The 27894-nt window shown below is 45.0% G+C and overlaps 4 protein-coding genes and 4 long non-coding RNA genes across 9 annotated transcripts; 5 read left to right on the top strand and 3 right to left on the bottom strand.

The window, feature by feature from the left end:
* Positions 1 to 1775: 1775 nt before the first annotated feature.
* Positions 1776 to 3150, bottom strand: LOC127781671 (uncharacterized). The gene is made up of 2 exons (XR_008019043.1): positions 3027 to 3150; positions 1776 to 2902 (listed from the first exon to the last, which is right to left on the bottom strand). It is a non-coding gene; the product is annotated as an uncharacterized LOC127781671 (long non-coding RNA).
* On the top strand, positions 3146 to 4150 carry LOC127781670 (uncharacterized). The gene is made up of 3 exons (XR_008019042.1): positions 3146 to 3379; positions 3476 to 3542; positions 3643 to 4150. It is a non-coding gene; the product is annotated as an uncharacterized LOC127781670 (long non-coding RNA).
* Positions 4151 to 5566: 1416 nt separating this feature from the next.
* Positions 5567 to 6328, top strand: LOC127782508 (auxin-responsive protein SAUR36-like). Its single transcript, XM_052309744.1, has one exon. It carries the CDS (start codon positions 5669 to 5671, stop codon positions 6098 to 6100), a length of 432 nt encoding a protein of 143 aa, XP_052165704.1. The 5' UTR covers positions 5567 to 5668; the 3' UTR covers positions 6101 to 6328.
* A 577-nt stretch (positions 6329 to 6905) lies between these two features.
* Positions 6906 to 10184, bottom strand: LOC127781513 (cation/H(+) antiporter 15-like). Of its 2 annotated transcripts, XM_052308476.1 has the most exons (4): positions 9609 to 10182; positions 8516 to 9529; positions 7441 to 8423; positions 6906 to 7347 (listed from the first exon to the last, which is right to left on the bottom strand). In XM_052308476.1, exons 1-4 carry the CDS (start codon positions 9789 to 9791, stop codon positions 7074 to 7076), a joined length of 2454 nt encoding a protein of 817 aa, XP_052164436.1. In that variant the 5' UTR covers positions 9792 to 10182; the 3' UTR covers positions 6906 to 7073. The 2 variants fall into 2 exon arrangements, with proteins under 2 accessions (XP_052164436.1, XP_052164435.1); XM_052308475.1 differs by having other exon boundaries at positions 8516 to 10184.
* Positions 10139 to 11640, top strand: LOC127781515 (uncharacterized). Its single transcript, XR_008019015.1, has 2 exons — positions 10139 to 10204; positions 10529 to 11640. It is a non-coding gene; the product is annotated as an uncharacterized LOC127781515 (long non-coding RNA).
* A 2094-nt stretch (positions 11641 to 13734) lies between these two features.
* LOC127781512 (uncharacterized) lies at positions 13735 to 19364 on the bottom strand. Its single transcript, XM_052308474.1, has 4 exons — positions 19185 to 19364; positions 19001 to 19052; positions 15304 to 18090; positions 13735 to 14852 (listed from the first exon to the last, which is right to left on the bottom strand). The coding sequence occupies exons 1-4, from the start codon at positions 19344 to 19346 to the stop codon at positions 14011 to 14013; spliced, it is 3843 nt and encodes a 1280-aa protein (XP_052164434.1). The 5' UTR covers positions 19347 to 19364; the 3' UTR covers positions 13735 to 14010.
* Positions 17948 to 19693, top strand: LOC127781514 (uncharacterized). The gene is made up of 3 exons (XR_008019014.1): positions 17948 to 18096; positions 18742 to 18857; positions 19251 to 19693. It is a non-coding gene; the product is annotated as an uncharacterized LOC127781514 (long non-coding RNA).
* Positions 19694 to 24818: 5125 nt separating this feature from the next.
* LOC127781487 (NEP1-interacting protein-like 1) lies at positions 24819 to 26510 on the top strand. The gene is made up of 3 exons (XM_052308449.1): positions 24819 to 25197; positions 25304 to 25482; positions 25765 to 26510. The coding sequence occupies exons 1-3, from the start codon at positions 25032 to 25034 to the stop codon at positions 26197 to 26199; spliced, it is 780 nt and encodes a 259-aa protein (XP_052164409.1). The 5' UTR covers positions 24819 to 25031; the 3' UTR covers positions 26200 to 26510.
* The last annotated feature ends 1384 nt before the right edge of the window (positions 26511 to 27894 follow it).

Here is a 27894-nt window from a genome sequence, read left to right as displayed (position 1 = left end):
CCTATTTAATATAGGGAATTGCTTAAAGATTAGTCACCAGTTTTTTTAAAAAAAAAACTTCAAATAATATTATTGGCTTATCCATTATTAAAGCTCTGACTTGTTAGTAGCTCTCAAGATATTTAGTTTAAAAATATAAAAATCATATTGTTAGGTATTTCTTTGAAAGTAATTTTAAAATATTATAATTTTGGTTAATAGTATTGTTATTATATTTTTAATAGAAAAAATAGTTGTAAAAGTCGCACGCTAAAGGTAGATAGTGTCATATATTTATATTTATATTCTACTGGTTAAGTTGTGCACAATGATCTGGTAGCAATTTCATCTTAAATTTTGAGACGGTGCAAACCAAAGTGGAGGGGGCGAACCCAGCCAAGGATGGTGGAGATGCCACCACACGTCGCCAAGGATCGATGGTGCAATGCAACGTCCCGCTCTCGAAGTCCCGGACGCCGAGGTCCAGCTGCGCTTGAACAGCGGGTGGATCAGCTGGTCGCTGTCGTCGTCGGCTCGTGGTCTCCTCCCACGCCGCCGGCGAGATAACATGCATGGCCGGACGTGAAGCATCCGGAGCTGAACTCCGTCGTGCTCACGTCGTCTTATACGTAGACCCTCTCTCCTCCGGCACGACGACGATTGGGTCGTTGGAGAGATGAGATGCTCGTCGTCGCCGTCTTGCGCCACATCTTCTCCACGAATATGCATTTTGATCATGACCACCGGAGACGCAGACGCGCCACCGAGGTCGACGACTCTATATAATCAATCCAACTACGCGCGCGACGATAAGAAACGTGAATCTGAATTCGCCTACAGTTTAACAAACGTGGCGTAGCAAATGCACTGGCAGCCAATGTGCCCAATTGGCCACTGCATGCCGACCAAGAAAATCAAACCTTGTATGATTGTCCATGCAGAACACGTTCTTGATTCGGACTTTGGTCCCGTACTCGATCTGGTGAGGAAAAAAGATTATTCAGAGAGATTCAGAGAGGCGCAATTCGAGATTTCGAAATCTGGATAGACTGGTGTCCCACTGCATCATGATCATGATCAGCTCTAGATGACTTTGTGGCGACTGCTGAGATTGCTCGTACTGCTGCTATCTTTCTCGTCTTTCCATGGACTGAGTCCAGTCCAAGGACAAAGGCCGAGACAGACACCAATGTGCTTTGCCAGGAGTAGAGTATATGGTGATTTGACTGGTTTCTTCCTTTCATGGCGATGCACAAAGGAAAAGCTCACGCCTATTTGCATCGAGCTGCTTTGCTGTTATTAGCCTTTTGGAGATAATAACAACTCCTGTAAAAAAAAGTTTAGGGTTAGCCAGAGCTAAGCTAGTGCAGGAGTACTAATTAACCACTATACAGGAATACTGTCTTTTCTTTTCTTTAGTTGTTTAAAGGTTGTCACCTCTTGTGGAATAATTATTTGTATGTATCGCTACCTCGTAGCAAAGCTAATAATATAGGCAACTGCTTAATGTATAAATCATTATAGCTTATCTCAGCTGACTTATATAGTGATTAGCTCTTCACTATAAATATATGGTCCACTTATCTGTCTCATAGATTTTTTTTTTCCTATACCTAAGCCGGCTGTAAGTTTACATCGTACTTCTCATCTCTCATCCACCTCAGCATTCAGCGTTCTTACAGCCCACTATTATATTTTCTCTCGTGACATCAGTCATCAGTAATCAGTAGTCCTATCGTTTATCGACACTACCATATTCATCGTACACGCTGTTTCTAGCAACATAATCATGAGTAACAGAAACAAGCTTTATTCAAAGAGAACCTTTTGCTTAAAATCTGAAAATTTCCACAACATATAGGTAGCAACCATAACTATACAGTAACAAAGTTGCAGAGATTAACTTCCTCTTAGGGGAAAAAAAGAACTCCTTCTAATTAATCTCTGCACAGAGTATTCAGATAAGTGACCATGCTGAGATATCCAAATGACAAGTTGCCTTTTGAAAAAAAAAATCAGAAAAGAAACCTCAACTTCAATACGGCTCATTTAGACATTCAGGCCCAACAAGCGGGCTCCGGCCTCTGGGCCTGATCTGAGCTGTATTTGGGCCTTACAAATGAGCTGTTAACTCGGATGGGCCTAGGCCCACACCGTGTGGGCTGCTTGCAGAGAAACCAGAAGCAGAAGCAGACACAGACCTCGTCGCCTCCAGATCGACGGCGACGACGGCGGCGTTGGCGGGTGCCACCGCCAACGCCGAGGCAGAGAGCGGCAATGGCCATGAGCCGCGCCCACCCGTCTGCATGGGGAAGGAGGCGGTCAGGCGGCGGAGGAGGGGGAGGAGATCCGCATCCGCTCCAGCTTGACCAGGCAAGCTTTCCTCGACGCCCTCCCCTCCCATCCCCTCCGCCGCCATGTGTGTCGGATCGAACTGCTTCTCCGTGAGATTTACAGAGGAACGCCATTTTCTGGAGGATGCATGTGAGATGCTGCAGTGCAGATGGATTGGACCACAAGGTACATTGGCGATAAGAATTTGTCGAGGAAGTTGTTCAAATCGAAGCCAACCAACCAACACCTTCCTAACCCTAATCAAATTTGATGTGGGCGAAAAGATCTGCGGCTAGCCTATCACCCATCGATCTCTTCCTACGCCATTGAAGTTAACAAGCAAGCTAGGAAGCTACATGCTGTCCTCGTGTCGATCTCTTTATTATCCACAGTACGGTACGGACCAGTACACAGTTGCATCACTTGCATGATCATTGATCAACCAGCTCACAACCTCACTCCTTTCCCTTGCAGGATTGGTCTTTTTTTATGGATTGCTTTGCAATTGTAATTGACAAGAAAACACAGCGAGGTATAGCAAAGAACTCTTCAGTGTAGTTCTTGGAACAACTCTTTACAGAAGTGCAACCTGCAGCACATTGCGAGTTCAGAAACCAGAAATGCGCAAGAGTTCAGAAAGGCATGTAAAATGGAGAACATATGGATGCCACATCTGATGATATCACATCATCGTAGAAATATGGAGCACATACCATATGCAAGTTGCTTGTAATGCTAGTCAAGTCTTCCTCAACCAACCCCTAATGATCAGATAAGGAAGGACACACGAAGCATCCTAAGAAATCTCACTTGATGTGGCTCTCCATCTGATGTTTCGGTGTGTTTCTTGTGTTGACAGATGCTGGAGCTTGAAGTAAATGCCTCTGCATATGCTTCTATCCTACACTGAACCACTGCTGCTGTACGTACCCAATCATCTGAAACCAGTTCAGTACTATGGCCTCCACAAGAGGACCCCAATGCACCAACTGTTGCCTCCATTGTAGCCAACATTGCACTACCAGATTCATGACCCTGCTCTCGCACCAACTAGTGTCATTGATGAGTGCGTGCATGTCATGGACCAATTTGTTGCTCATCTATTCAAAGCACTAATGGATATCCTCTGGAAAGTGAAAAGTTGATATATTTTCTTTTACAGATGGCCATGATCCAAATCAGATCCAAGGAACACATGCAACGACTTGACTTGGAGGCAGCTTCAGTCCGTACGTAGAAATAAAGCTCTCTCTCTCTTTTTGAATGAACAGAGTGTTGACGAAAAAAATCGAATACATGGCTTGAGAGATCTGCTTAACTCCTGTGCAGGTCTAAAGATTGATGAGATGCGGGCATGCCAGTCAGTTTGATCCTGCAATTGACAAGATATGCAAATAGTAGATCAAAACAGCCGATCGGCTGACAAGCCGATAGAGTAGTTCCAGCCGATAGCCAATAATAGCCGATGTCGATACCAGCCGATAGCGATAGGGTTTAAGCAATCGGCTATATGTCCAATGTAGATGATGATATTAAAGGCAATCGGCTGATGATGATGTAATAAAATAACAATATAGTCCAGTATAAACCAATCGGCAAATAATGATATGATAAATAAGCATCGATCCGAAGGTTAAAGCACACATCGGCTGGAGGTCCGATATCATGAAATCCACAAGATTAGATTAAACAGCGAAACATTTGTTGTCATCGGCTAAATCCAACTTATATGTATATGCAATCCTTATGAGCCGATGCAACGTCCAGATAACTCACCGGCTGAAACCCCGATGAAACCCTTATTGGCAATCAAGAAGCAGGCTAGAGATTATGGTTCTAAGCACGACTTAATAGATCAAACTTAACTGATGCAGCACTAAGTATGAAAAAAAAAACATAATATCTAGACAATCAAGCCGTTAACTGAGTTTTCAGGGTGGTAGATGTCTAAGCTAATCTAATCTAGCAACACGATTTAGCCGATACCGACAGAAACCCTAAAACGAGAAGCAGCCGATAGAGCTAAATTGGTATGCTAAGACTAGATTAACAGAGACATGATAAATAGGTAGGCAAATATATCATCCAAACCAGAGCAATCCAAGAGGTCGAATGTACTGATGCAGCCTTGAACGACGCCGACATAAACGATACAACTGCCTAGGCCAGTGGAACATTGGACTTACCCCTTAGCCGGAGATCGAACACCGATGCAGCCCCGCGTCAGGTGCCAAGTCCCGCCGGACGATAAAAATAAAGTAGAAAAGGTAAAAGGTGGCGATGCGCCGAATTGTATTGATTATGAAGATAGATTACATAGACCCCGGGTGTACATATTTATACCCATGGGTTGATACAAGTCCTTGTTGGACAAGAAAGAAACTTTCTAAAGATAAAAGGAAAAGATAAAGTCTTTATAGGACACTAAACACACTTTCCTAAAGATAAAAGGAAACTAACAAACTATTCCTAATTAATAGATAACTTGCCATGCCGCATTTTCTTTGAACTCGGTCTCTTCTAGATAAGCTTCCTTTAATAGATCAATTTCCTTAACCGAATATAGCAAGAATCCGACAACTGACGACTTGACAACTCTCATCGGCTAATCTCAAGACTTCGAAGCCGATGACTACTCCGGGCTTACCAAATTTCACTGTTAACACAGAGCAGCATATCGTGATCATAATGTTTAGCAGAATTTGAACTTATACGCTAACTACGTTCAAGGAGGTTTTAAATGTTCCATTTGTCAAATTTCTCTTAGTGAGTTAGTGGTAGGATTTAGCGTCGGAGACCATGAAAGATGTACTTCTTTTCCTTTGTGTTGTGAAACATGTACATGTTCTTTTCCTTTGTGTTGTTTTTTATGTGTGAACCTCTTTGATCTCAATGCAATAATGATACACATTCCCAAAAAATAAGCCATGAAACCTATAATCTTCATAAAACTACACTTTTTTTTTTGCGAGGAACTACACTATTTCTTTTAGAACCACTCTAATACTATCTGAGATAATAAGCCAGTAGTTGGGTTCAATGTATGTCAGATCTGGCAAATGAAATATGGCTCCACCATGGGAGAAACAATGATCGTGGGCATTGAAATCCTGTAACACGGATTGCAACATCTCACCATGGGAGTTCATGGCCTTGTCCCTTGCCAGCTAGCTACTTCGTGTTTGGTACTACTGAAAAATCTGAAACTAAGTTGCATATCTCCCTATCACATATCTCCCCTATAAATACATTGCCATTGACACAAACCATCACCAATTCACCAAAAACAACCTGACATTTCCTCTCTTTTTTTCCCTGATCACTTCCTTGGAAAGCAAAGCAAAATTAAGCAATCATGATCAGCTCCAAGAAGCTAGCTCAGCTTTCCAAGAAGTGGCAGGGAATGGGTGCCATCGGGAGGAAGAGGGTGACGGCATCGGAGAAGGAGATCATCCACCACTCATCCTGCAGCTCATCAGTCGCCGGGAAGGGCAACTGCGTCGTCTACTCGTGCGACGGGAGGCGGTTCGAGATCCCGCTGGCGTACCTCCGCACGCCGGTGTTCGTGGAGCTCCTGAGGATGTCACAGGAGGAGTTTGGGTTCAGCAGCGATGGTAGGATCACACTGCCGTGCGACGCCGCGGTGATGGAGTATGTCATGTGTTTGCTCGGGAGAGAGGCCTCGGAGGAGGTTGAGAAGGCTCTCCTCAGTTCCATTGTGATGCCCTGCAGCCACCACCCAAGCAGGATGGCGCAGCACCAGCATTTTGCTGTATGCAGCATCTGAAGTCTGAAGAAGAGCTCCAGGGATATTCAGCTTGTTCTTCCTCTTTTTTTCCATCTTTTTTCCCAAATGTACCTTTGGAGCACAGTTTTTTTGTGCAATGTTTTTCCAAGGTACTGTGGGTGTACAGATGGAGCATGTAAAAATAATCACAGCATTGTGATTACAAAAGAGGATCAGGCTAAATTTCCATGCACTGGAATAATAATGAAGTTGTGTTGTGTTAAGATCTTTGCTTTTCCAGACTAAAACACGCAGCTTTTAATATACCTTCCCTATTTATGGTTATTTGTCAGTAAGGTTTAGCTTATGTCGTGTTTTAAAAGTCTTTAGCCAAATGAGTATAATTGTTTCGGGAGTGACATGTTTATGGAGGGATGAACATCTATGTTTATAGAGTGACATATCAGTATATCACATGTTAATCTATCTTACTTTTTTTTTAAAAAATGATATTTTAAGCGACATGTAAACACGATAGAACATCTCCTTGAGAGATGAATGGACTTTCCCTATATGAAACAATACTAAGGCTGTGTTCGTTTGGGTGTGTTGGGAATAAATATCTTTTGCACGAAAAACGCAATAGTCTATTAGTATGTAATTAATAAAGTATTTATTATTTTTTAAAAAAATGGATCAATATGATTTTTTAGAGCAACTTTCGCATAGAATTGTTTTGCAAAAAGCGCACCATTTAACAGTTTAAAAAATATGTGCGTGGAAAACGAGGGATGTGAGTTAAGAAAGTTGGGGAAAGAACTCAGCCAAGATGTTACCATTTGTTGATAGTCAAATTTAGCACCAGATCAAATTTGGACTTAAAAAATCTTGGAGATGTCCACATATGGTAAGAAAAAAAAGTTAGCTCTAAGAAATTCTAGTCGCAGAAATCTAAATATACACAAACTGTTGTGTCATGTGTGTAATAACCTATTAATAATCTTACAACAATAATTCTTATGACGTCTGCGTGTCATTGCTTGATCACTACCGTGTGCTGCTGCATGACGAGCACCGAGCCCATCTCCAGCGAGTCGTTGGACGCGAGGATCGCCGCCGCGGGGCCCATCTCGCCGCCGGCGTCCGCCCACCGTTCCAGCCCGGCCAAGAGCTCCGGCGGCTGCCTCCCTCCCCGGCCGACGATGACCAGCGAGAACATCCCGGCCATCCCGGCCAGCGTCTCCTCCACGTCGGCGGGCCTCTCCACGACCTTCTCCACGTACATGGCCATCTCCGTCGCCGCGTACCTTTTTTCACGAACAGGATTGTACGTCAATATACTAAAAGAATAGAGTTTTTGTTACACGACGTACTCAGCCAGACCGGCCCTCGCCGCGTACCTCTCGTAGAACCTCCACAGGAAGCGCTCGTCGACGTCCCCCTCCTGGAACGCCATGTCCAGCTCGTCGACCTTGGTGGAGGTGACGCTGTCGTACGTGCTGCGCTTCACGAAGCGGAACACCGTGAGGCCGATGGACGGGTGCTCGGCGAGGCGGGAGGCGAGCGACACGGCCTCGCGGTCGTCGGCGCCGCCGAAGAACACGGCGGCGACGACGTGCGTCACCGCCCTGTCGCTGCACGGGTGGAGGAGCGTCCTGCCGCCGCCGCTCGTGGCCGCCGCCTCCGCCGCCACGCTGCTGGGCACGTTGAAGCTGGTGCCGCTGTTCCGGTAGGGGCGGTCGACGAGGAGCCCCACGGTGCACGGCGCCCGCGACAGCACGCCGTGGTTCAGCTCCCGCCGCCCGCCGAGGCGGCACCACATCTTGCCGTCGTAGCGCTGCTCCTTGTGGCAGGGGGCGAGGAGGAGGCGGGCGTGGACGCCCTCCGCCGCGCGGCAGACGGCGCCGGCGTCGTACAGGGCCGCGCCGCCGCGGCACACCACGTCGATCTGGCGGAACCAGATGCCCGTGGCGCGGGAGAAGAGGTCGACGATCGTGTTCATCCGCGTGACGGCGTCGCGGCCGCCGCCGCGTTCGTCTCGTCCTCCGCCGTCGTCGTCGTCACGGATTCGCTGGTGGTACGGGATCCGGACGACGCGCTCTTCGCCGACGTCGAACAGGTGGAGGACATGGACGGCGGGCTGCTCCTGCGGCTCGCTCACCAGGAGCTCCACCAAGCTGAGCATGCCCGGCGCGGCGTGCGCGCTGTGCACGCAGGCGAGCATGTGGAGCTCCTGCTCCGCGCCCAACGACTCCATGGCCTGGTGCCTCGTCCTGTACGCCTCCTCCTCCTTCCGCCGCACCACCGCCACCACCGGACCGGCGACGAGGGTGCTGATCAAGTTGCCGATGATCATCGCGTACAGCGCTTGCTCCGCCCACACCTGCGCCGCGCAAACAAATAATCCGGAATTCCGATGAGTTGCTCCATTGCCGACGTTGTCATGGCGCATCAAGTGTTCGATCGGTTACCTACCCCTTCTGATTTGGCGAACTTCATGTTCATGGTGTCGACGTGGCCCTTGATGTTGAGGAGGACGCTGAAGCGGAGCGCGTCGGAGAGCGGCATGCTGAGGTAGGAGGCGACGGCGGCGGCGCCAATGGCCTTGCCGAAAAGGCCGAGCAGCGTAATGAGCACGCCGGGCACGATGATGGCGCCCGACATGGAGTTGAAGTTCATCCTCATGCCGATCGTCGCGAAGTAGAAGGGCAGCATGATGCCCTTCACCGGCGGCGCGAGCGCGTCGGCGACGGACCTCGCCGCGGCGCCTTCCCGCGGGAACGCCAGCCCCAGCGCGAAGCTCGTCGGCATGCCGTCGAAGCCGAGGAACTGCGGGATGTTGCCGACGAACCAGATGGCCAGGAGCATGACCGCCAGGTCGCGGACGCCGACGTGGTGCTGGCCGACGTTGCGCTTGTTGATCCGCGTCACGGCGGGGCGCACCATCCACACCGCGCCGGCGGCCACGGCGAGCGCCAGGAAGCCTTTCCTGATCTGGTGCTCGCCGCGGGCGACGCCCTCGATCTTGCCCTTGGCGCGGGTGGTGGACGACAGGACGCCGTCGCCGAGGATGCAGATGAGGTTGGTGGCGATCCCGGCGGCGACGACGAGGCGGCCGTTCTCGGTGACGGTGAGCTTGAGCTCGGCGGCGATCCGCGCGACGGCTATGGAGGAGGTATTGGTGAGCGCCAGCATGAGGGTGGCGGCGAGCAGCTCGGGCGTCTTGACCGGGGAGTGCATCATGCTGCCGTACATGCCGCTGGAGACGACGGCGGCGAGGAGCAGGCTGGCGGCGACGGTGGCGTAGGTGAAGGCGACGCAGCGGTGCGTGGCGTGACGCAGCGCGGCGATGTCCATGTCGAGGCCGACGAGGAACATGTACAGGATGCGCGCCGCGGAGATGTAGCCACCGTACATGTCCTCCACGTTGTCCACGTCGACGTGCACGATGGCGCTGCGGAGCCCCATGCCGCCGACCACAACGCCGGCCTGGACACACACGATCCGATCGATTATGAATTCAAGAAATGTACTAGGAGGATCAATGAGCCGAGAGAGTATTACGTACGAGGATCTGGGAGATGACGCTGGGCTGGTTGTAGCGGCGGAGGAAGAGGTGGAAGAACTTGGAGACGAGGATGACGGCGAGGGCCTGGATGGCGACGAGGAAGAGCGTGTCGAGGGCGATGCCGGGGATGGGGGAGAGAGCGAGGGGGTCGATGTGGGAGCAAATGTAGTAGGATCTTGCCATCTTGCTTGCATATATGCCCCGGCCGATCGGCAGCCGGCCGCACCGCCGCCGAGGAAGAAGGCTACGGCGATCGCCGGCTCGCCGTTTGATCGCTCGGCAAACTTAGTTCCGGCCTCCTGCAGGTGTGTGCAGTGCGTTTACGTGCTAGCTAGCTAGCTGCGCCGGCCGCGTGTTCATGCATGCACGATAGATGCATCATGCAAAAGGTAGAAATTAATTAATCTGGGGATTTTTGGAGGGACGGCCATGAGTCTCGTGGTGGCGGTGGCCGGGGAGACGATGCCTCGCCCCGGAATAGGCAGGTGGCTTTCGCATCATGCTCCGCCTGGCTCCATCCGCGCGCGACTGTTGTCTGTTGCATTGCAATGAGCCATCTTCTTGGAGTTGGGCTGAGCAGTGAGCTACTGACCAAGGTGAAAACTCAATTCATCCCTCAAGGATATCCACTCATTTTTATATGCCACTTAAAAAATCATCAATTATTTTTAAAAAAATTTAGTAAGATAGATTAATATGAGATATGTTGTTTTCACAAACATACAAATTCAAATTCAACTTATACAAGTAGAAAAATAACAATAAATTTGACTATGAATAGAACGCGTAATTCACGGTCAAATTTGTTTTTTTCCAATTGTATAAGTCGAATTTTAACTCGCATGTTTGCAATAAGATATATTATATATTAATCTATCTTGACAAATTTTTAAAATTTTTTGATAGCTTTTTAATGGCAGGCACAAAATGAGAGGATGTGGATGTCCCCTCGAGGGACAAAAATCGACTTCCCAGCCAAGCATAAATTAAGGAGAAGATGATGAACCGCGAGACATAGGCACATCCATTCATCCTCTTTGAGACAAGATTACCAATGAGGAATTGGGGATACTACTCATCGCCCACCGCGGCGGCGCCGTAGCATGGACGAGGGCGCGGAGCTCTTCTCCGGTTCTCCTGGCGAGAAATTTGGGATTATACCATCGTAAAAGAGTGGTTTCGCTGGATTGCCATCGCTTCAAACTGATTCACTGTAATGTCACACTAAATTGAGATGTGTTTACCAAAATGCCATTTTAGTTCTTTTTTTAATAGAAAGCTTTTGCTCAATTTTATTTTTTCCCCGACCAAAATACCCCTGACGTGGGCCCACCCGTCATGCTCTCTCCCACCTCTCTTTCCCCTCTCCCGAGACCTCTCCTCTCAAGGACGCCGTCGGCTCGCAGGCGTGGCGGGCAGTGGCCGGTGGCGGCGGCGGGCGTGGCGGGGAGGTGGGCGTCTAGCCGTCTAGCGGCGTCGGCGGCTGCGGCTGCGGCATGCCCCTTGCAGGCGGCGATGTGCATTTGTGCATCGCCGTGCGGCCGTCGGAGTCGCGGAAGTTGGGGTCTGCTCCGCCGCACCGGCGACGATGCTCGCTCGCCGTGGCCCTGGCGGATGCAGATGAGGGGAACCCGTTGCCTCGCGGGTGTAAGTACGTGTCCCCCTCCTCCATCCCCCCTCCCTTCCTCATTCGCGTTCCCAGGGCTCACACCCTCTTTCATCCAACCAGTCCGGGGGTCATAGGTCTTACTCGGAGCTAGGAGAGAGAGATTCCTCGATCTATGACTTGTGTGCTAGCAATGCCAGCCAGGGAGTAGTTTACTGAATCTGAGCCCCATCGAGTCCCAGTCGATCCATCGCACAAATTTCATTCTGATTTTACATGTCATATTTAGGCAATGGGAGTTCTCAACTATGATGGTGTGATTGAGATTTTTATCATACTTTGCTATGAATTGTCGGCTTCGGCTAATATAGTTAGAAAACAGTTTGACCCTATGAGGAGCGAATGAATTTTCCTAAAAATCCATTATTCTGGGGTTCATGATTTTTGTGGACTTTACTATGATGGTGTGATTGAGATTTTTATCATACTTTGCTATGAATTGTCGGCTTCGGCTAATATAGTTAGAAAACAGTTTGACCCTATGAGGAGCGAATGTATTTTCCTAAAAATCCATTATTCTCGGGCTCATGATTTTTGTGGACTTTAGATTGACTCTAATCTTGGGCTAAAAGCTGAGTTCAGGAATGGAATGATCCTTTTGTTTCTTAGAGTAAGTCACTTTGGTGCATTTTTCTCAGCTGATTGCTTAGTCATGACTCGAGTTCTGTAGGTTGTCCACTAAGTTATAGATAAATCCCACAGATTCTACTTGAATTGATCCATTACTTGAGAATGATTTGTGCGGTATTATTCAATAATTTTTTGTTCATTTCACTATTTTTATTTGTTCCAAACTTTGCAACAGTGCTATTTTTCCATGATTTGTCTCACAACATGTAAGAAGTGATTTGTACATCATGTCTCACATCACATGTTTGTTAATATATGTTCTTTTGTTAATCAAAAAGAGTAAGACTTGGGGTGATTTTTCACACTCTAGGTCAAGTATGTCCAACAAGTTCTTTATGCTGTGTTTTTTCATGAAACAAGAAAAAAAAAATCAATAACTCAGTAAGTACCTAGCATATTCCTCCCTTATGTTAAGTTGGATTATCATTTTTCAACTGTAGTTTGCTTTGCATGTATTATTCTTCCCTTCACATGGAGATGTTATCCAACTTAAAATTTTCTGAAGTTCAGTTGGCTGATGACAAACTTGTCTATGCTGCTGGTTTTGCTATGCTGTTAGTCATCAAGAATTAGTGAAGCCAACATCTGATAGAGTAACATTGTTCCATGTGTTGTTAACTTGTTATTAATGCTACTGGTTTCTGTTTCATATGGAGATTTTCAACAACAGCATACCAGGTCCCATCTTTTTGCACTTCTATCTATCTATTTAGGCCTTGTTCGGTTACACAAGGATTCGTTCCGGGCTGGGAATGATAGGTATAACAAGAAATTTATAATAGGTACAACAAGAGACCGGGATTTATTCCGGGTCGGGAACCAATTTACTCATATTAGGTACAACAAAACATCCGGATTAGTTCCACACCTCTTGACTAGTGGATTGATTCCCGGTCTCTTATTGTCCCTATCATGAGTAAATTGGTTCCCGGCTCGGAATAAATCCCGGTCTCTCGTTGTATCTATCATAAATTTCTTACTATACTTGTCATTCCCGGCCCGGATTGAATCCTTGTGTAACCGAACAAGGCCTTAGGGAGAATTTTTGGTTCAGATTCACACAGATGAGTCTACAGGCGGGAGTAACACTATTCCTACAACATCCAATTTGGGGTCTGTTGTGGGTGTGGATACGCTGGTGCTTGGACAGGAGAGTGAGGCCTGCAGCCTCGCCGCCCTGGAGTCTGGTGAGACGAACAGATAAGGGGGAGACCAGAGATAGGTTTAACTTTCTTTCTTGATTGATTCCAATTTACTGCCATGCCTCTCCTTATATAGAGCAGGCTCCTAACAACCCTATCTAACAAAGCCTAACAAACTAACTGAATGCATGAGATGGGCTGAGTTGTGCCCATAACAGTGGCCACTATGCTGTTTGTTGAGCTTATTGTACAGTTGTTATATTAGCAGTCTAAGGTCAATCTGTTGAGGAGTTAATCATATTTCCACGAGCAAGGCCTAGGATGCTTCAATGTATTCCAGATAGTTAAATTAATGTTGTTAGGAAGGTGGCAAAATATCCACACTTAAGCTTTAACTATGACATAAGTACTAAATTAAGCTACTCTAACATGTGTGCATCTGTGATGTGACGATATATACAATGAAGAATTCATTTCCCCCTACCTTTCTGTTTGATTTAAATATTTACCTCTGGCTGAGCATCTATGTAGCTTGCCACTTACTAGGGAATGGAGGCAATCTTTCCAAGTTTTTTTTGGTTAAGAGATATCCTAACTGGTAATGGGTTAATGACACATTGATAATGCATGGATGTGATTCCAGAACAATTAATACCATATAATAGATAATTAAGGTGAATGCGCATGGATAACTTACAAAGAGATAGGGTTCATATGGAGAATGCTATATTGCATTCACATTATTCAAAACAAGATTAAATTAAGAACTTTGACATCTGAACAAGTCATTGTTCAAGTAATGAACAATACTGCACCACTGGGAAGGAATAATAAACATGCAGAGTAGACAACATGGACTGGTATGGCTGGTCCGCTGGTGTATAGGTGACCTTATTATGTGAAAATAGGGAAGTAGATAGCAGTACGGCAGAGATGGTGAAAGAAAATGAGCTGATGAAGCATTTTACGGGTTGCTTGATGAGCCACGCCTCTGTGACTCAGGAAGATTACCTTCATTGCCATCAAATGAAGTGGGTTCAGTTGAGCCATCTGGTTTGCTGTTATTTCTGTTGCTTTTCATTTGCTCAGTATTAGAGGAGATCCGCCCTTCATCAGACTTTTGTAAGGCTTCTCCTGTAGTTCCTCTGATTTTCTCATCAGCATTTGCAAGGAGGTCCCTTTTCTTAGGCTGCTCATTTCCAGATCCCTGCAGTGCAGCTTGAGACCCTTGCTTCACATTGTCTTCTTGTGATATACTGGAGTAGCTGGACTTGTCACCTTGCGGTTGCTGCATTCTCATGCTCTTATCAGGAATAGAAGGTAGCATTTCTCTGGACGTTGCTGAGCTGCCATAGCTTACTGTTTCTTTGCCATCTTTAGATGATATAGGCTTGTTCAGCCCGGATTGCAGTTGCTGCTTGGATGTTTCTTCAGTTGATGTTGGTTGAACTCTTCCAGTGCTACTTTGATTTGGATTTGCCAACAAATCATCCTTTTGGGCCTTGCCAATTTCATTGATTAGTGCTGCATCAGCTCCTTGCTCTTCCTTGGCTTCTCTTGGCTGAGACCTATACTGATCATTTGGCAACTGCTGTGTGGATGGTCCATCGCTGTATGCTTCGTTCATGTTCTTCTGTGATTTCACGACTGAAGGTCCTGCAACCTGTGGTCCAGCATCTTTGGGAACTCCCAGATCTGGCAGCCCATCAGGTGCTACTGTGTTGGTTTGACCAGCTTCAGAAATACCATTCTCCTTGTTCCTTGTACTGAAGGAAGACGGAAGTGGAGCTTGGGATGGCATTTGATCTGTGTTATGTCATCAAATCAATAAGCCATGATCAACCCACACATTAAACATACAGTTCAAAAGAATATATTGGATTTTCTTTCCTTAGGACAGGGACTCATAATCCTAATAGGCAATAGCACATTGTGACTAAATTTAGAGGATGAACCAAATATCCAAATCGACATTGAGCTAAGCATTCCAACAAAATGCAAATATGAGATGATTTTTTCAGTGTTGAAAATGCTGGAGTGCCAATATAAATGCAGCATTTTGCTATAAGATTTTGGGATTTTCAAACTCATCTAGAAATTTGGAAACTACTATCTTTTTGCAGAAGGTATTGCTGCCTGTTTTGTGGTGATGTTTAGTCGTTCCACCGTATTCCTTGACCTGCTGCTGAGCATGCATATACATGGAACTCTACTTGATTGAATTGAGCAAATTTTCTTTTAGTGGGGGTTACTTTACCTGCTGCGCGACGACGTTGAGTGTCAGGAGTTGGTTCTTGTCTTCTTGGTGAAGTAGGCACGCCTGTTGGAGAAGTGACTGATGGAGTTGGTTCTTGTCTTCTTGATGAAGTAGGCATACCTGTTGGAGAAGTGACTGATGGTTTGACTGCTGTATTTTCCCCACGAGCATCAGGTGTGCCTCCTTGGAGAGCTGTAGAAGCACTCTGTCTGTTGGATGCTGGTGCTTGCGCCTTTGAAGGTGGCGTTTGTCTTTCATTAGCTCTTGATGTCTTGGCCAAGTCATCATCAGTACTGCCATATGAGGTAGGAGTTCCTCCTCTAATTTGTTCAATTGTCTGTTGGGAACTTGAAACTGGCTTCTGCTTGTTTGCTGTTGCCTTTTCATCAGCAGGAAGTTTCATCTCTCTGTCAGCATAACTAGTACCACGAACATCAGGGGTTGCTCCTTGAACTGTTGTTTGCTTTGGTATGGCTGGAGTGTTGCTTTGATCAGCACTTGATGTTTTTCCAAACTTATCATCACTAGCGCCATGGGCACCACTAATTCTTTCTTGGATTGATGCTGAAGCACGCTGAGTGACAGAAGGTGCTGCTTGCCTTGGTGTCATTTGTTGTGCTCTTTCATCGATGGAATTCTTGTCATATTGTTCATTACCAACTCCACGATCAGCTCCTTGCCCTGTTGCTAAAACATTTCTATCATTCCTTGGGGTTTCCTTTGTTGTGCTTGGCTGTGTCCTCTTGTCAACACCTTCTGTTTTGGCCAACTCAACATTTCTAGGAGCATGAGGAGCTGCTAGTTTGGTTGGAGGAGGTGCAGAGGTTTGTCTCCATTGATTGATGGTGGATACTTGAGCCAAGCCATCATCAGGGGAAACTTCCTTTAATGATTCGGAAGCTTTCCCTGAACTGGCTGGTGGCGCTTGGCTTGGCACTACTGGAATTTTTTCTTGCTCATTTATGGATGGTGATTTTTGTGGTTTAGTGGCACCACGATCATCATATGGCATTCCTTCTTTTGGTTGTGAAGCAACTCTTCTTTCAGCAGCACTTGTTGGATAGTCAGGAGCTCGTGTGCCAGCTGACGGAGATCTACCACTTTTTCTATCATCCAAAATGGTTCTGTCTTGCACATCTGAGGGCTTCTTATAGATAGATGGTGTTTCCTCCCTTGAAGGTCGAAAATCTGTAGGCTGTGATTTAACTTCTTGTGCTTCCTTTTCACTTTCCTCCATCATCTTCCGGAGCCTCTTGGTAGAGAATCTTTCATCTTCACTCATGATGTTATGAGTGTCTTCTTGAGACTCTGGTTGCATTGTTGACAAGTCAGGTATTTTCAGAATTGGTGGTGCTATAAATTGCTTATGGACATTTTGCTCACCTGATGGTTGTTGACGTGGTGATGCAGCTATCCTGTTTTGATCAGCCTGTCTAGCATCCTTGGTGAATTGCTGGGTGCCATGGGGTTGAGCTGGTTGTGCAGTTTCAGAACCTCTCTGATCAGATGAGGTTTTCTTCACTTGCTCAGCACGTCCCTGTGCATAAGGAGACTGAACACCACCTCCCAGATCAGAAGATGTTTTGTCTGCCTCAGTGCCAGAAGTGCCTAGATCTATCTGTGCAGAAGGCCTTCCAGAAGAAGTTTGTGGTATGTTTGTGGTAGGCTTGGTATATGGAGCTGGCTTGTCAAAGCGGGGATCAACACTGGCACGTTCATCAATTTCATGGGGAGCTTTGGTTGATATTGGACTATTAGGACCGACTGCCTCACTGATATCACGTGTTTTGGGTATCTTGGTAGAAGTTTTCGAGTCTTCTTGTGGACTATGTTTTGTAGGAGTTGCTGTTTCATCGGTATGGCTCCTAGCCTTAAAAAAGCCAGAGAAACGGGATTTATCATGAGCTTCTTTCGATGTTGTTTCACTAGGTTTGGTTTGGTATGGGGCATCTTTGGAGCTGGATATATCAGTATCTGTTCTCTGAGGAATTTTGGGGGTGGTTGATTGGGTGAAGAAGGTACTGCTAGGCTGTTTCTGAGTTGTAGGAGCTCTAGACCTTGGGGTTGATGGAGTTTTCTCTGTGGTAGTAAAGAAGTTGCTTTCTTTTCTAGGTGAGGGTTTATCTTGGCGGGTTGTTTCAGAGGGCAGAGGTTGCTCTCTTTGTGATGAAAATGAGGTTGAGATCATACCAGCACTGGAAGGTGGGACTAGTATTGTCCGTGACATCACATGCCAGCTAGTCGTCTGCCGAGGGTCTAAGCGAATGGTGTGGCCAACAGATGTTTGGGGAAGCTCTGTCTGCCACTGCTCCTCCTGCTGCTCTAGTTCCATTTGGTATTCCTCCTCCACTCTGTTCATATCCTTCAGCACCTGCTTCCAAGATTGGCGGTTGGAGATTGTATCCCACCACCTCTGCACATTCTTCCTTGAGTCATACAGGTAGGCAAATTCAGATGTCACAAGGTGGTGGGTGTTTGGCAAGTGAACAAGGTCAGCAAGGGTGAACTTGTTCCCAGCAAGGAACTCACTCTCACCAAGCCTTTGTTCATAGACTTCAAGGACTTCTTCCAGTTTTCTTTTCTCTGTGTTGATATCATCATCGTCGTCATCCTGCACAGGAAAGGCCAGGTGGCAAAACAATGCCCGGCTCGGAGGATCAAACGCATGCTCCTCATGACGGAGCCATTGTTCAATGGAAGCCCTCTCCAGAACATCCTTTCCCAGCAGGAAAGGATACCCACGCTGTTCATAGGTTTCTGCTATATAGCGGCAAATTGCTCTTGATTCTGCAGGTAAGAAGAAGGGTCAGTACCATATTCTGACTGAAGACTGAAGATGCACCATTACTATATTTCTGGTTTCTGTGGACAGTGTATGTCCTACATAACCTCAGTTGAGAAAATTGAGATAGTTTTAGATAGTGTGATTTCAGTTGCCAATTCACATGATTAATACATGCTAAGAAGCATTTGTTTATTTTGGCACCATGAATCCTGCTAGTATAACCATGATATACTTGCTAGAATGTGAAATGTACCTCTCTTTCCACTTGAGTGCTTCATGAGGTTTTTATTTTCGAACCAGTTTTTAGACATACATTCAGCATTTCATTTCATGTTCAAACCGTAATCATGAAACAAATTGCCGCTAATGATGAATGCACGACATGGTACACAGTGGTTGCACAATGGCACTACATTTTGATGAACAGGGTCTGCCAACTATTTCCACTTTAAATGGAATTTTGAAATGAAAGGGGACATGATATGGTGTAGCACCTATGTTTCTGAAAACCAGAATGCTGAGAATCATTCTTTCTTCGTTTCATTTTAAGTCTACTGTTATATTAATTATTTTCATCCTGAAATAATGAATAATGTCAATCTTCTGAGATCACATGGCTATTGATTGACATGTCAATTTCATTTCATCTACAGGTTTAAAATTCCTGCACCAATCATTTGCAGGGTGGATGCACAAGACATAAATTGAATTCGACTTATTTGATTCGGTTCAAAAATGTCTCATCTACAAGGCACGCATGCTGATACAGGTAACAAGCATCTCATTCTAGGATTTGTGATTAACCAAAAAAAAAGCTATGTTCCTTTAGCCATGCAAGCTTACCTAAACCATGGATACATCACACACCTTGCCAAATTAAGACAGGCTAGATTGTGCAACAAACATTGTTACCTTGTAGAAATGTGGGTCCATCGTAGAATGGAACTGGAACACTCCTCGATGCCTACAGTCACAGAACAAAATAAAAACTCGAAATGAGATATAAATATATAAACCCAAGAAACTGCTTCTATTGTTGTACATTCTGGGTGTTGCCGAAAACGGAAAGTAACACATAAATGTGGCAGCAAAGTACCTGGAGCCTGAGGATGTCCTTGTAAGAATCCTTGACAGTCTCAAACTCGATGTTTTTCTCATACAGGCATGCAAGCACTCTGGACACATCAGGCAGGATCATGGATTTCTCATGGTATAACTTCACAACTGGAGCACCTGCTCCGGTGCTAAGCCCTGCCATGACAGCAAGAGCTCAGGTTTGCTGGTTGAAGAGTTGAATGAACTCCACCCTACAATTTTTTAATATAAGAAGCTTATCTGCCTCCAACGAGAAGCAAAGAGAAGATGCTTAAAGTGAGAACCTAGAAAAAAGTTGTGACACCGTGACATGATGTAGTAAGAAATAAAATGGAATTAAAGAAAAGGAAAAGGTAAAGAGAACAAAGGGGAGGGAAAAAAGCAAAAGGTAAAGCAAATAAAATATGGAGATTTGAACAGTGATGATGTTCTTTAGTTATTCCAACCCTTGCTGCGATATCTATTTCCAGCACGTTGTGATTTTAAAGAGCAAAGGTAAAATAATAAAAAGCTACTTCTTGGACACTACCTAGGTACAAACATTGTTATGCTGCCAACTGAACGGGAGGATAGATCGTATCAGATGTACTCCCCTATTAGCTAACATCGCTTTATTCATCCGTTGCCCCTTTAACCAAAGGAGATGCAAGGTGCTCTGGTGCGTAAATTCACATGTTTTGTCACAGAAGGCAAGTATAAAATCAGAGACTAGCAGCAGTCCAGCACAAGCCTCTAGCAGCAGCAGACAAATGGGATGATGATGGGCACCGGGGTGCCTTTGTACCAGGCTACCAGGTTACCCATACCTGCTAGTGGTAGGTTTGAAACCTTCCAATAGAGGCCTGATTTAGTTCCCAACTTTTTCTTCAAACTTTCAATTTTTCCATCACATCAAAACTTTCGTATACACATAAACTTTCAACTTTTTCATCATATCGTTCCAATTTCAATCAAACTTCCAATTTTGGCGTGAACTAAACACACCCAAAGTATACTCCCTCTATCCATAAATATAAACGTTACAAGGGTTTAAAATTTGTCCATAAATATAAAAAATTACATTCAAGTTTCTTCTCATCTTACATTTAACTATCTTTCCACTTCCAACCATCTCACATTTAACGAGGAATATCAAAATCTTTTCTCCTCAACTTTATTTTCTGCTAAACAACTGGTAAATTCCTTCCATTGGGAAGCTCCTGATTAGGGGGTTCAAATCGTGGTCTCGCAAAAAAAAAACATGGGTTAAGAATCAACCTATGGACTGTGGTCTTAAAGCACGCGTTAAGGTCCGATTCATAAAGGATTGCTCCCTCTGTGTGTTGTTGGGGCGGGGGGGGGGGGGGGGGGGGGGGATTTGTGACTTTTCTCTTGCCCCCGTTTCGAGTGCTTCTTCTTAATTAAAATACTTTAAGGGGTTTTAATTTCCTCTTGTGGCTGACCTTTTTTTAAACAACCTATAAATGCTTTTATGTACCAAGCTAGCAGCAGAAGCCTGGCATAATACTATCTCATCCCAAAATAAGTTTATTTTTTCCCGTCCCACACATACCAATACAAAACTAAAAAAACTACAACGACTCTACTTTATTAAATCCTAATGCAATTATTAATCAATTTATCTATTCCAAATACAATTATTTCCTACTTTCACAAACTTTGATATAATGATTATTCTAAAAATAAATATATTTTAGAACAAATAGGAAAAGCTAAAAATATTTTGGCATAATAGCAGACAAACAGGATAAACGATGGTTGTACTACAAGGTAGCAGTAGATGCCTGGCATTAGCAGACAAACAGGATAAACGTACATGCCTTTGTACCACGGCTACCCAGGCTTGTACCAGCCTACCAGGCCTACCCATGCTGAAACCTTTATAATAGGATCTCCATATTAGTAGGAGGCCGTTAACCATTTTGTACGGAGCACTGTTATGTTTTTAGGGGTTCTTTATCTAGAGCAGCATATAAATACTCATCACAAAAGTTCATATAGCACGCTGCATTGTACTACCTCCGTCCCAAAATAAGTTCAGTCGTCGAAATCCGTGTCCAACGTTTGACCGTCCGTCTTATTTGAAAATTTATGAAAAATTTTAAAAAAATTGGTCACACATAAAGTACTATTCATATTTTATCATCTAATAACAATAAAAATAGTAATCATAAAAAAATTTTAAATAAGACGAACGGTTAAAACTGCACTTATTTTGGGACGGAGGTAGCACTAGATTAAATCGAGATAAAGTATTGGGTGTGGAACACATTTTTAGTAAATTAAGTGTCACCGGAAGGACTAGCATGGTACGGGCATTTGGACTAAATTTACAACATTAGGGCGAAATGGCATGTGGCCTAGTGGTTACACGAGCCTTAGTAGCATCTTAGGTTCTGGGTTTGACTTCCCATGGAAGCGATTTTTTCAGGATTTAACAGCTTTATGCTTTCAGTGGTAAGCGACGTACCCGTTGACAGCGAGGCGCATGTGGTGACTTCAATCTCCAGGATGGATCCTGTGGTGACTTCGTCAATCTCCAGGATAGATTGGTCGGTCGAGTCTTCGAAAATGCTCATAGGAGTGAGTGTGCGTGAGTTAAGTGTCTGCGTTGTACTGTGTAATTCTCAAAATTTATAACATTAAGTAATGTTCTAATGTTTAGAAATGAAGTAAATTATTTTCATTTGTGAATGGTTGCAAATTATATGCACAGTTTATAGGCTCCATGTTTTCTGAATTCAACTCATGTAGCCTATTGACTGATTCCACATGGTATTGAGTGTTGACTCTTTCTGAGGACTATATTGTGAACCATTGGATCTAAAATGTGCGTCCCGGATCTCCTCGTTACATTTTATAAAACGTCTCCCTCACCAACCAATGCACAAAAATTTTCCTCCTAATCCCAGCTATAGCAAGGTACCAAACTAGATAAACCTTGTGACAACTTGATAATTTGCATATCAACTTGATATATGTTAAACTGAGTATTTATCTAGTTTGACACCTTGCTATAGCTAAGATTGGGAGGAGAGAATAACTTAGATTACGGCAGCGGTTGGAGAAACAATCGGTGAATTGAGTCAGCCGTCGATAGACGGCCTCACATCAAAAGAGAAACATAGTTGGCAGTATTATTTTCTGCCAGTGTTGTTTATCTGTTGCAATCGTTGTCCAATGGTGTAAATTTGATGGCAAGAGAAAATGTGCGACTCTCATGTCAAGATTTTAGCTCAGCTTTACTGAAGATATAGAACAATATGTTATTCATATAAAATCGGAAAATTTATGTTCTTTCTGAGAAAAAAGGTTGGGAAAATTCCATCCTGTCTGTAGCAAAAGCTATGTAAGCTCCCCCCTTCCTTTCCTTCTTGAAAGATTAAACAACTCTTCCTTACAGCCGAGCTAGCTTACGGTATCCCGACGGTAAGCGCAATAACCACGGTGACTGTCACAAGCTATGAAAAACCGGAAAAAGAAATAATCAAGAAATTCAAAACTGTTTAAAATTGTTTAAATTTGGTGGGATTATCACGCGGTTAGCATTAACCGGCGCCCGGCGGCAAATTGTCAATCCTGTTGAAGCCAACTTCTGTTTTTGCCGATACAAGGCATCCACAGTTCCATACCATTGTGTTTCTCCCTTGCACACGTCTCTGTCATGGTGTCATTCACCCAACCACCCGAAAACCATTTGCCCATTCCGGTCTTGCGTGGAACATGACACCATATATTAGAGTAGAGATGCCTTCACCGTGAATCCTTCACCTGCATATGTTGCTCATGCTGAAGAAAGAAAAGGTCAGACAAATTGCGATCGAGACGCAGCTCGCAATCGCCGTAGAAAAACCTGTGGCACACCTCCCCTGTTGGTGGTAATCGCCTAATCAATGTTCCGTTGAAACAATTGCTCGCTGCAGCTAGCAGAAATTGACTCCTCCCTACACGTCCCGCTGCACCCGTCGCCCGGGCATCATAGGAGAAGTTTCTGAATTCGCTTTCACTCGCCTCATGTCATGAGGTGCTCTCTCTCCATTTCTGCGCTTGTGTTTGGTCTTGTTTAGCTGGGGAAAAATTCTATGTTTGGTTGTCGCATCGAATATACGGATCAAACATTTAAAGTATTAAACATAGTATAATAACAAAACAAATTACAGATTCCCGACAGGCAGCATAGGAGAAGTTTCTGACTTCGCTTTCACTTGCCTCGGGTGTGTTTAGTTTACGCTAAAATTGAAAGTTTGGTTGAAATTGGAACGATGTGATGAAAAAGTTGGAAGTTTGTGTGTGTAGGAAAGTTTTGATGTAATGGAAAAGTTAGAAGTTTGAAGAAATAGTTTGGAGCCCTCATGTCATGAGCTGCTCTCTCTCTCTCTATTTCTGCACTTGTGCTTGTGTGTAGCTGAGAGCATCAGACAGAGACACAGGAAGAAGAGGGATGTAGAAGAAGCTTAGCCGTTAAGAGAGAGAGCGAGGCAAGGAAAGAATTAAGGAAGAGAGAAAGGAGAGGAGAAATGCTGGAGGCGTACGTAGCTAGCCCCAACCACTCTGGCCGCGCGTTGCCATCAACGCTCCCGCGTGGTCACCCGTTTCTGCAGCGGCACGTCTGACCTTATGGCTTTAAGCTCACGGGGGTGCCGGTGGCTGTGGATGGACTCGTTCCTCCAACCACCTGGTGCGCCACCCCGATAGAGGGACTGTGTTTGTACTTCCTCTCCGTTAAGCAAACGTAGTACATTGCGTGATATATTAAGTACCTGGACAAGAACACATCCCGTATTAGATTCGTTTATTTGGAGAAAGTAGGTCCTTCAAAGTGCCTTTTGGCTTACGGGTTAAGAGCCCATTTGAATCGTAGGAATGAAAAAAAAACAGAGAAATAAGAAAAATACAGGATTCTAATAGGAATACAATTGTAAAATAGAGGATTGCAAAACACAGAAAAAACACAGGAATGGCCGTTTTGATTGGACCACAGGAAAAACGCAGGAATCAGATAAGAGAGATAGACTCAGAGGAAATGTTTCAAGAGGTTAGACCTCTTGCTAACTTTCCAACAAAATGTGCATAGGATTACCCATTCCATACGAAATTTAAAGGATTCGATAGGATTCAATCCTTTGTTTCAAAGGCCTTCATAGGATTTTTTTTTCCATAGGATTGAAATCCTCCAAAAATCCTATATTTTTCCTACAAATCAAGGGGGCCCTAAATGCTGAAGAGATGATAGATTATCTGATTTTATGATAGTATATTTGAGAGTGTAAACGAATGAATTAACTGTTACGAAGTTGAAAGTTATTTATTTTTTTAAAAAAACCATTCTAACAAATTTATGCAGAGAACTTTTGTAGAAACCGTACTGTTTAGAATATTGGGGAGACTGTCTGTCAGTCTGTGATACTAATATGCAAGGAAAAAGAAGTGCCCTTACGGTTTTTTCATTAAAAAAATTCTTAACATTTTTAAGAAAAGTAGTAAGATCAGTGTTTAAGGCTTTAAGCTTGCGTGGCAGCCTGTCAGGCAAGCGGTGCATGGCTGAGCTGGCAAGCCAAGTGCATATGCTTCATATCATATCATCTCATATGTACCCTTTCCCTCGGCTAATCCTTGTGAATTATACACGCGCTTGATTCATTAATTCATATGTGCCGTGTACTACTAATCACCATTCACCGAGCAAGCATATTTATATGCTAACAAGATTTTTTTTTAGAGACGTACCCAACATCCACAAAGCTACCTAGCTAGATCCTCCTCTTCTCTGCACTCTGCTAGAGCAAGCTCGATCGATCGATCAGTGATATTTCCCCTTATCCAAATCCAGCACAAACTAACAATATCCATGGAGGCCGTAGCAGTGCACGCCAGCTTGTCGTCCTACTCCCCTCCGGTGGTCGCCGGCGGCCGCGACGACGCCGGCAGCAGCAGCAGCAGCAGCATGTCCCGCCTGCCGGCTCGCGTCGCCGGCGCCGTAGCTCGCGGCATCGTCACCTTCGTCTTCGCCACAGGTAGGTGGTGGTGGTTTCTTGCTTCTTTTTGTTTGCCTCGATTAATTCGAGCTCGATCTGTTTCATGGAAGTAATTAACTTGTGTAATTGATCGATTGGTTGACAGTGGGCACGATCCTGGGGGCGATCACCGGCGGGCTGATCGGGCTGGCGACGGAGAGCGGCATGGTGCGGGGCACCGGGATCGGGGCCATCTCCGGCGCGGTGGTCGCCATGGAGGTCGTCGACTCCTCCGTCGCCATGTGGTGCTCCCACGACTCCGGGATCTGGAGCGTTCTCTACGTCGTACGTTTACTAATCTCCTGCCAAAATCTGCATCCCCTACTGCAATTACAGTTCCATCTCGCAGCTGAGACGATGAATTTGCATTCATTCTTATTACTAATCCAACTTATCGTACCAATTAGCAATCCAATTAAGTTTATTTGCTGTACTAAAAAAAGATATGATTAAGCTTTCCTTGTTCTACTAATTGATAGTACCAATTTGCAAGCTAATTAAGCTTTTTGCTTGCTTGCTCTACCAAATTTGGGAGCTAATTAAGTTTGGTTGTGTTTGTGTGTTCAGCTTGACGTGATCTGGAGCCTCCTGACGGGGCGGCTGGTGCGGGAGAAGGTGGATCCGGCGGTGCAGAACGCGGTGGACAGCCAGATGAACGCCGCCGACGCGCCCTTCAGGGAGAGCGCGCCGACGCTGGCGGAGATGTTCGACACCGGCATCCCCGGCGTCGCCGCCGCCGCCACGGGCATGCCGGCGGACGCCATCGCCGCGCTCCCGGTCACCACGTTCGCCGCCGCCGCCGGCGGCGACGACCGCGCCGGCTGCTCCGTGTGCCTCCAGGACTTGGAGGACGGCGAGCGGGCGCGGAGGCTGCCGGAGTGCGGCCACACGTTCCACCTCCACTGCATCGACAGCTGGCTGCTCAGGCACGCGTCGTGCCCCCTGTGCCGGCGCACGGTGGTCGCCGCCGCCGTCGCCGTCGACGACGTCGTCGTCGGCTGAGCTGGCGCGAGCTCGCATCTGGTTGGCTCGTTCGTGGTTAATTAGGCTTAAGCTAGAAGATTAGTGAGAAGGGCGTGCAGTGCACGGCACGCCGCCGGCGACGGCGTGAGGATCACGACTGACGTGCGTGTGTGTACCTACTACCTCACCTTCTTTTGATACCTTGATTCGTTTTGGCGTAGTACATATGTATAGCGGATACTTGCATTATACTAGTATATACACACACACTTGTATGTATTGTAGATTTATATACTTGTACATGGAGACCTTGTGATTAACATAATAGAGAGATCCAGATTTTGTCTCTATCTTAGTTATTAATTTCATCACTAACTTTGGGCCTATTCAGATTACTACCAAAATAAACCTCCAAAATTTAGCAATGCTAAATTTTTTATTATAAATTTATAGAATTACCAAATTTTGATTGGATGGAACAAATATGTTGCGCCAAAATTTTCTTTACGAATATTTGGTAAAATTAAATGCAACCATATATTTGTCAACTTTACCGAACAATGATATAGTTAAAATGACACCAATCTAAACACACGCTTGTTCTTATGCAAGATGCATATTGTGGTTTGCTATTTGTTTTAAGACAAGTCATAATCGATCATTGAAGACAGTTCAGAAGAATAATAATCCTTAGTGCAATGCTAAACAGAGTAACTGGAAGCACTGAACCATCCTTTTCCAAATGAAAGGCTAAGGGAACTAAGGAAATAAACCTAACAGCAGAAAAGAGGCATATAGACAGGGTAATCTCTATACTTAAAACACGACGACCGCGTCCATGAGCCTATTTTGATGTACACTGCCTACATGGAAATATCGTAGTTCAAAGGTTTATTGTTGAGTTACAGATTTTGGTGTGAACTTCATTGAACTCAAAGGATTTTTAAGAGTTCTTCTGCGAGATATGTGTTGTGGTTTGCTCGCTGGAGTACTTTTTTAAAGACAAGTCTCAATCACAAAATCTCAATTTACTAGAGTACTTATTGTAAGAAGACAGAGTTTAGAAGAATAATCTTAGTAGCTGAAAGTATTGAACCACTTTTTTTCAAAAGAAAAGCTTAACTGAACTAGGAAAATATACTTCCTAATGAAATCTAACAATAGAAAAAAAAGAATATCGATATGGAGCTGCGGCGTTGTCACAATAATAACATCTGTGAGTCTATTTTAATGCGCACATTGCTTCACAAACTGATGATCGCTTTCGTCAGACTCCATAAAAATAGCATAATTCAAAAGTTTGTTGTTGAGTTCATCATTGAATCTGAGAAGCACTAACTACAATCCTACCAACTAGAGCTACAGAGGTGATATGTGCTCAACCCAAACGGCGAACGGTTTAAGTTCGAAAGTCCTCCTCCTCAAGAGGATACCGGTTTCCTGATTCCTATGAGGTCACCTACATACAGGGCCATAGTTGAAAGCCCATCAATTGATTTCAGCGTTAGGCCCACTCACATCGCCGGGTGGTGGGCCGTGTACCATATGATCCGCAGGCTTCTCTGGGGGCTTCTTCATTCTGGCTTAATTGACTTGGTTGGGCTAATTGATGGGCCTCAATTCCATCCCATTTATGTACATGGGCTGAGATTTCTTTTAGCTTAATTTCTTGCTCACAAGAGCAGAGATTAAAATCCATCCGACTCCAAAAGAAAAAAAAAAAAACTGGGAGAG

Source organism: Oryza glaberrima, chromosome 8 (assembly GCF_000147395.1).
Source record: "Oryza glaberrima chromosome 8, OglaRS2, whole genome shotgun sequence".
Lineage (NCBI taxonomy): Eukaryota > Viridiplantae > Streptophyta > Magnoliopsida > Poales > Poaceae > Oryza > Oryza glaberrima.
This window is presented reverse-complemented; position numbering and strand designations above follow the sequence as displayed.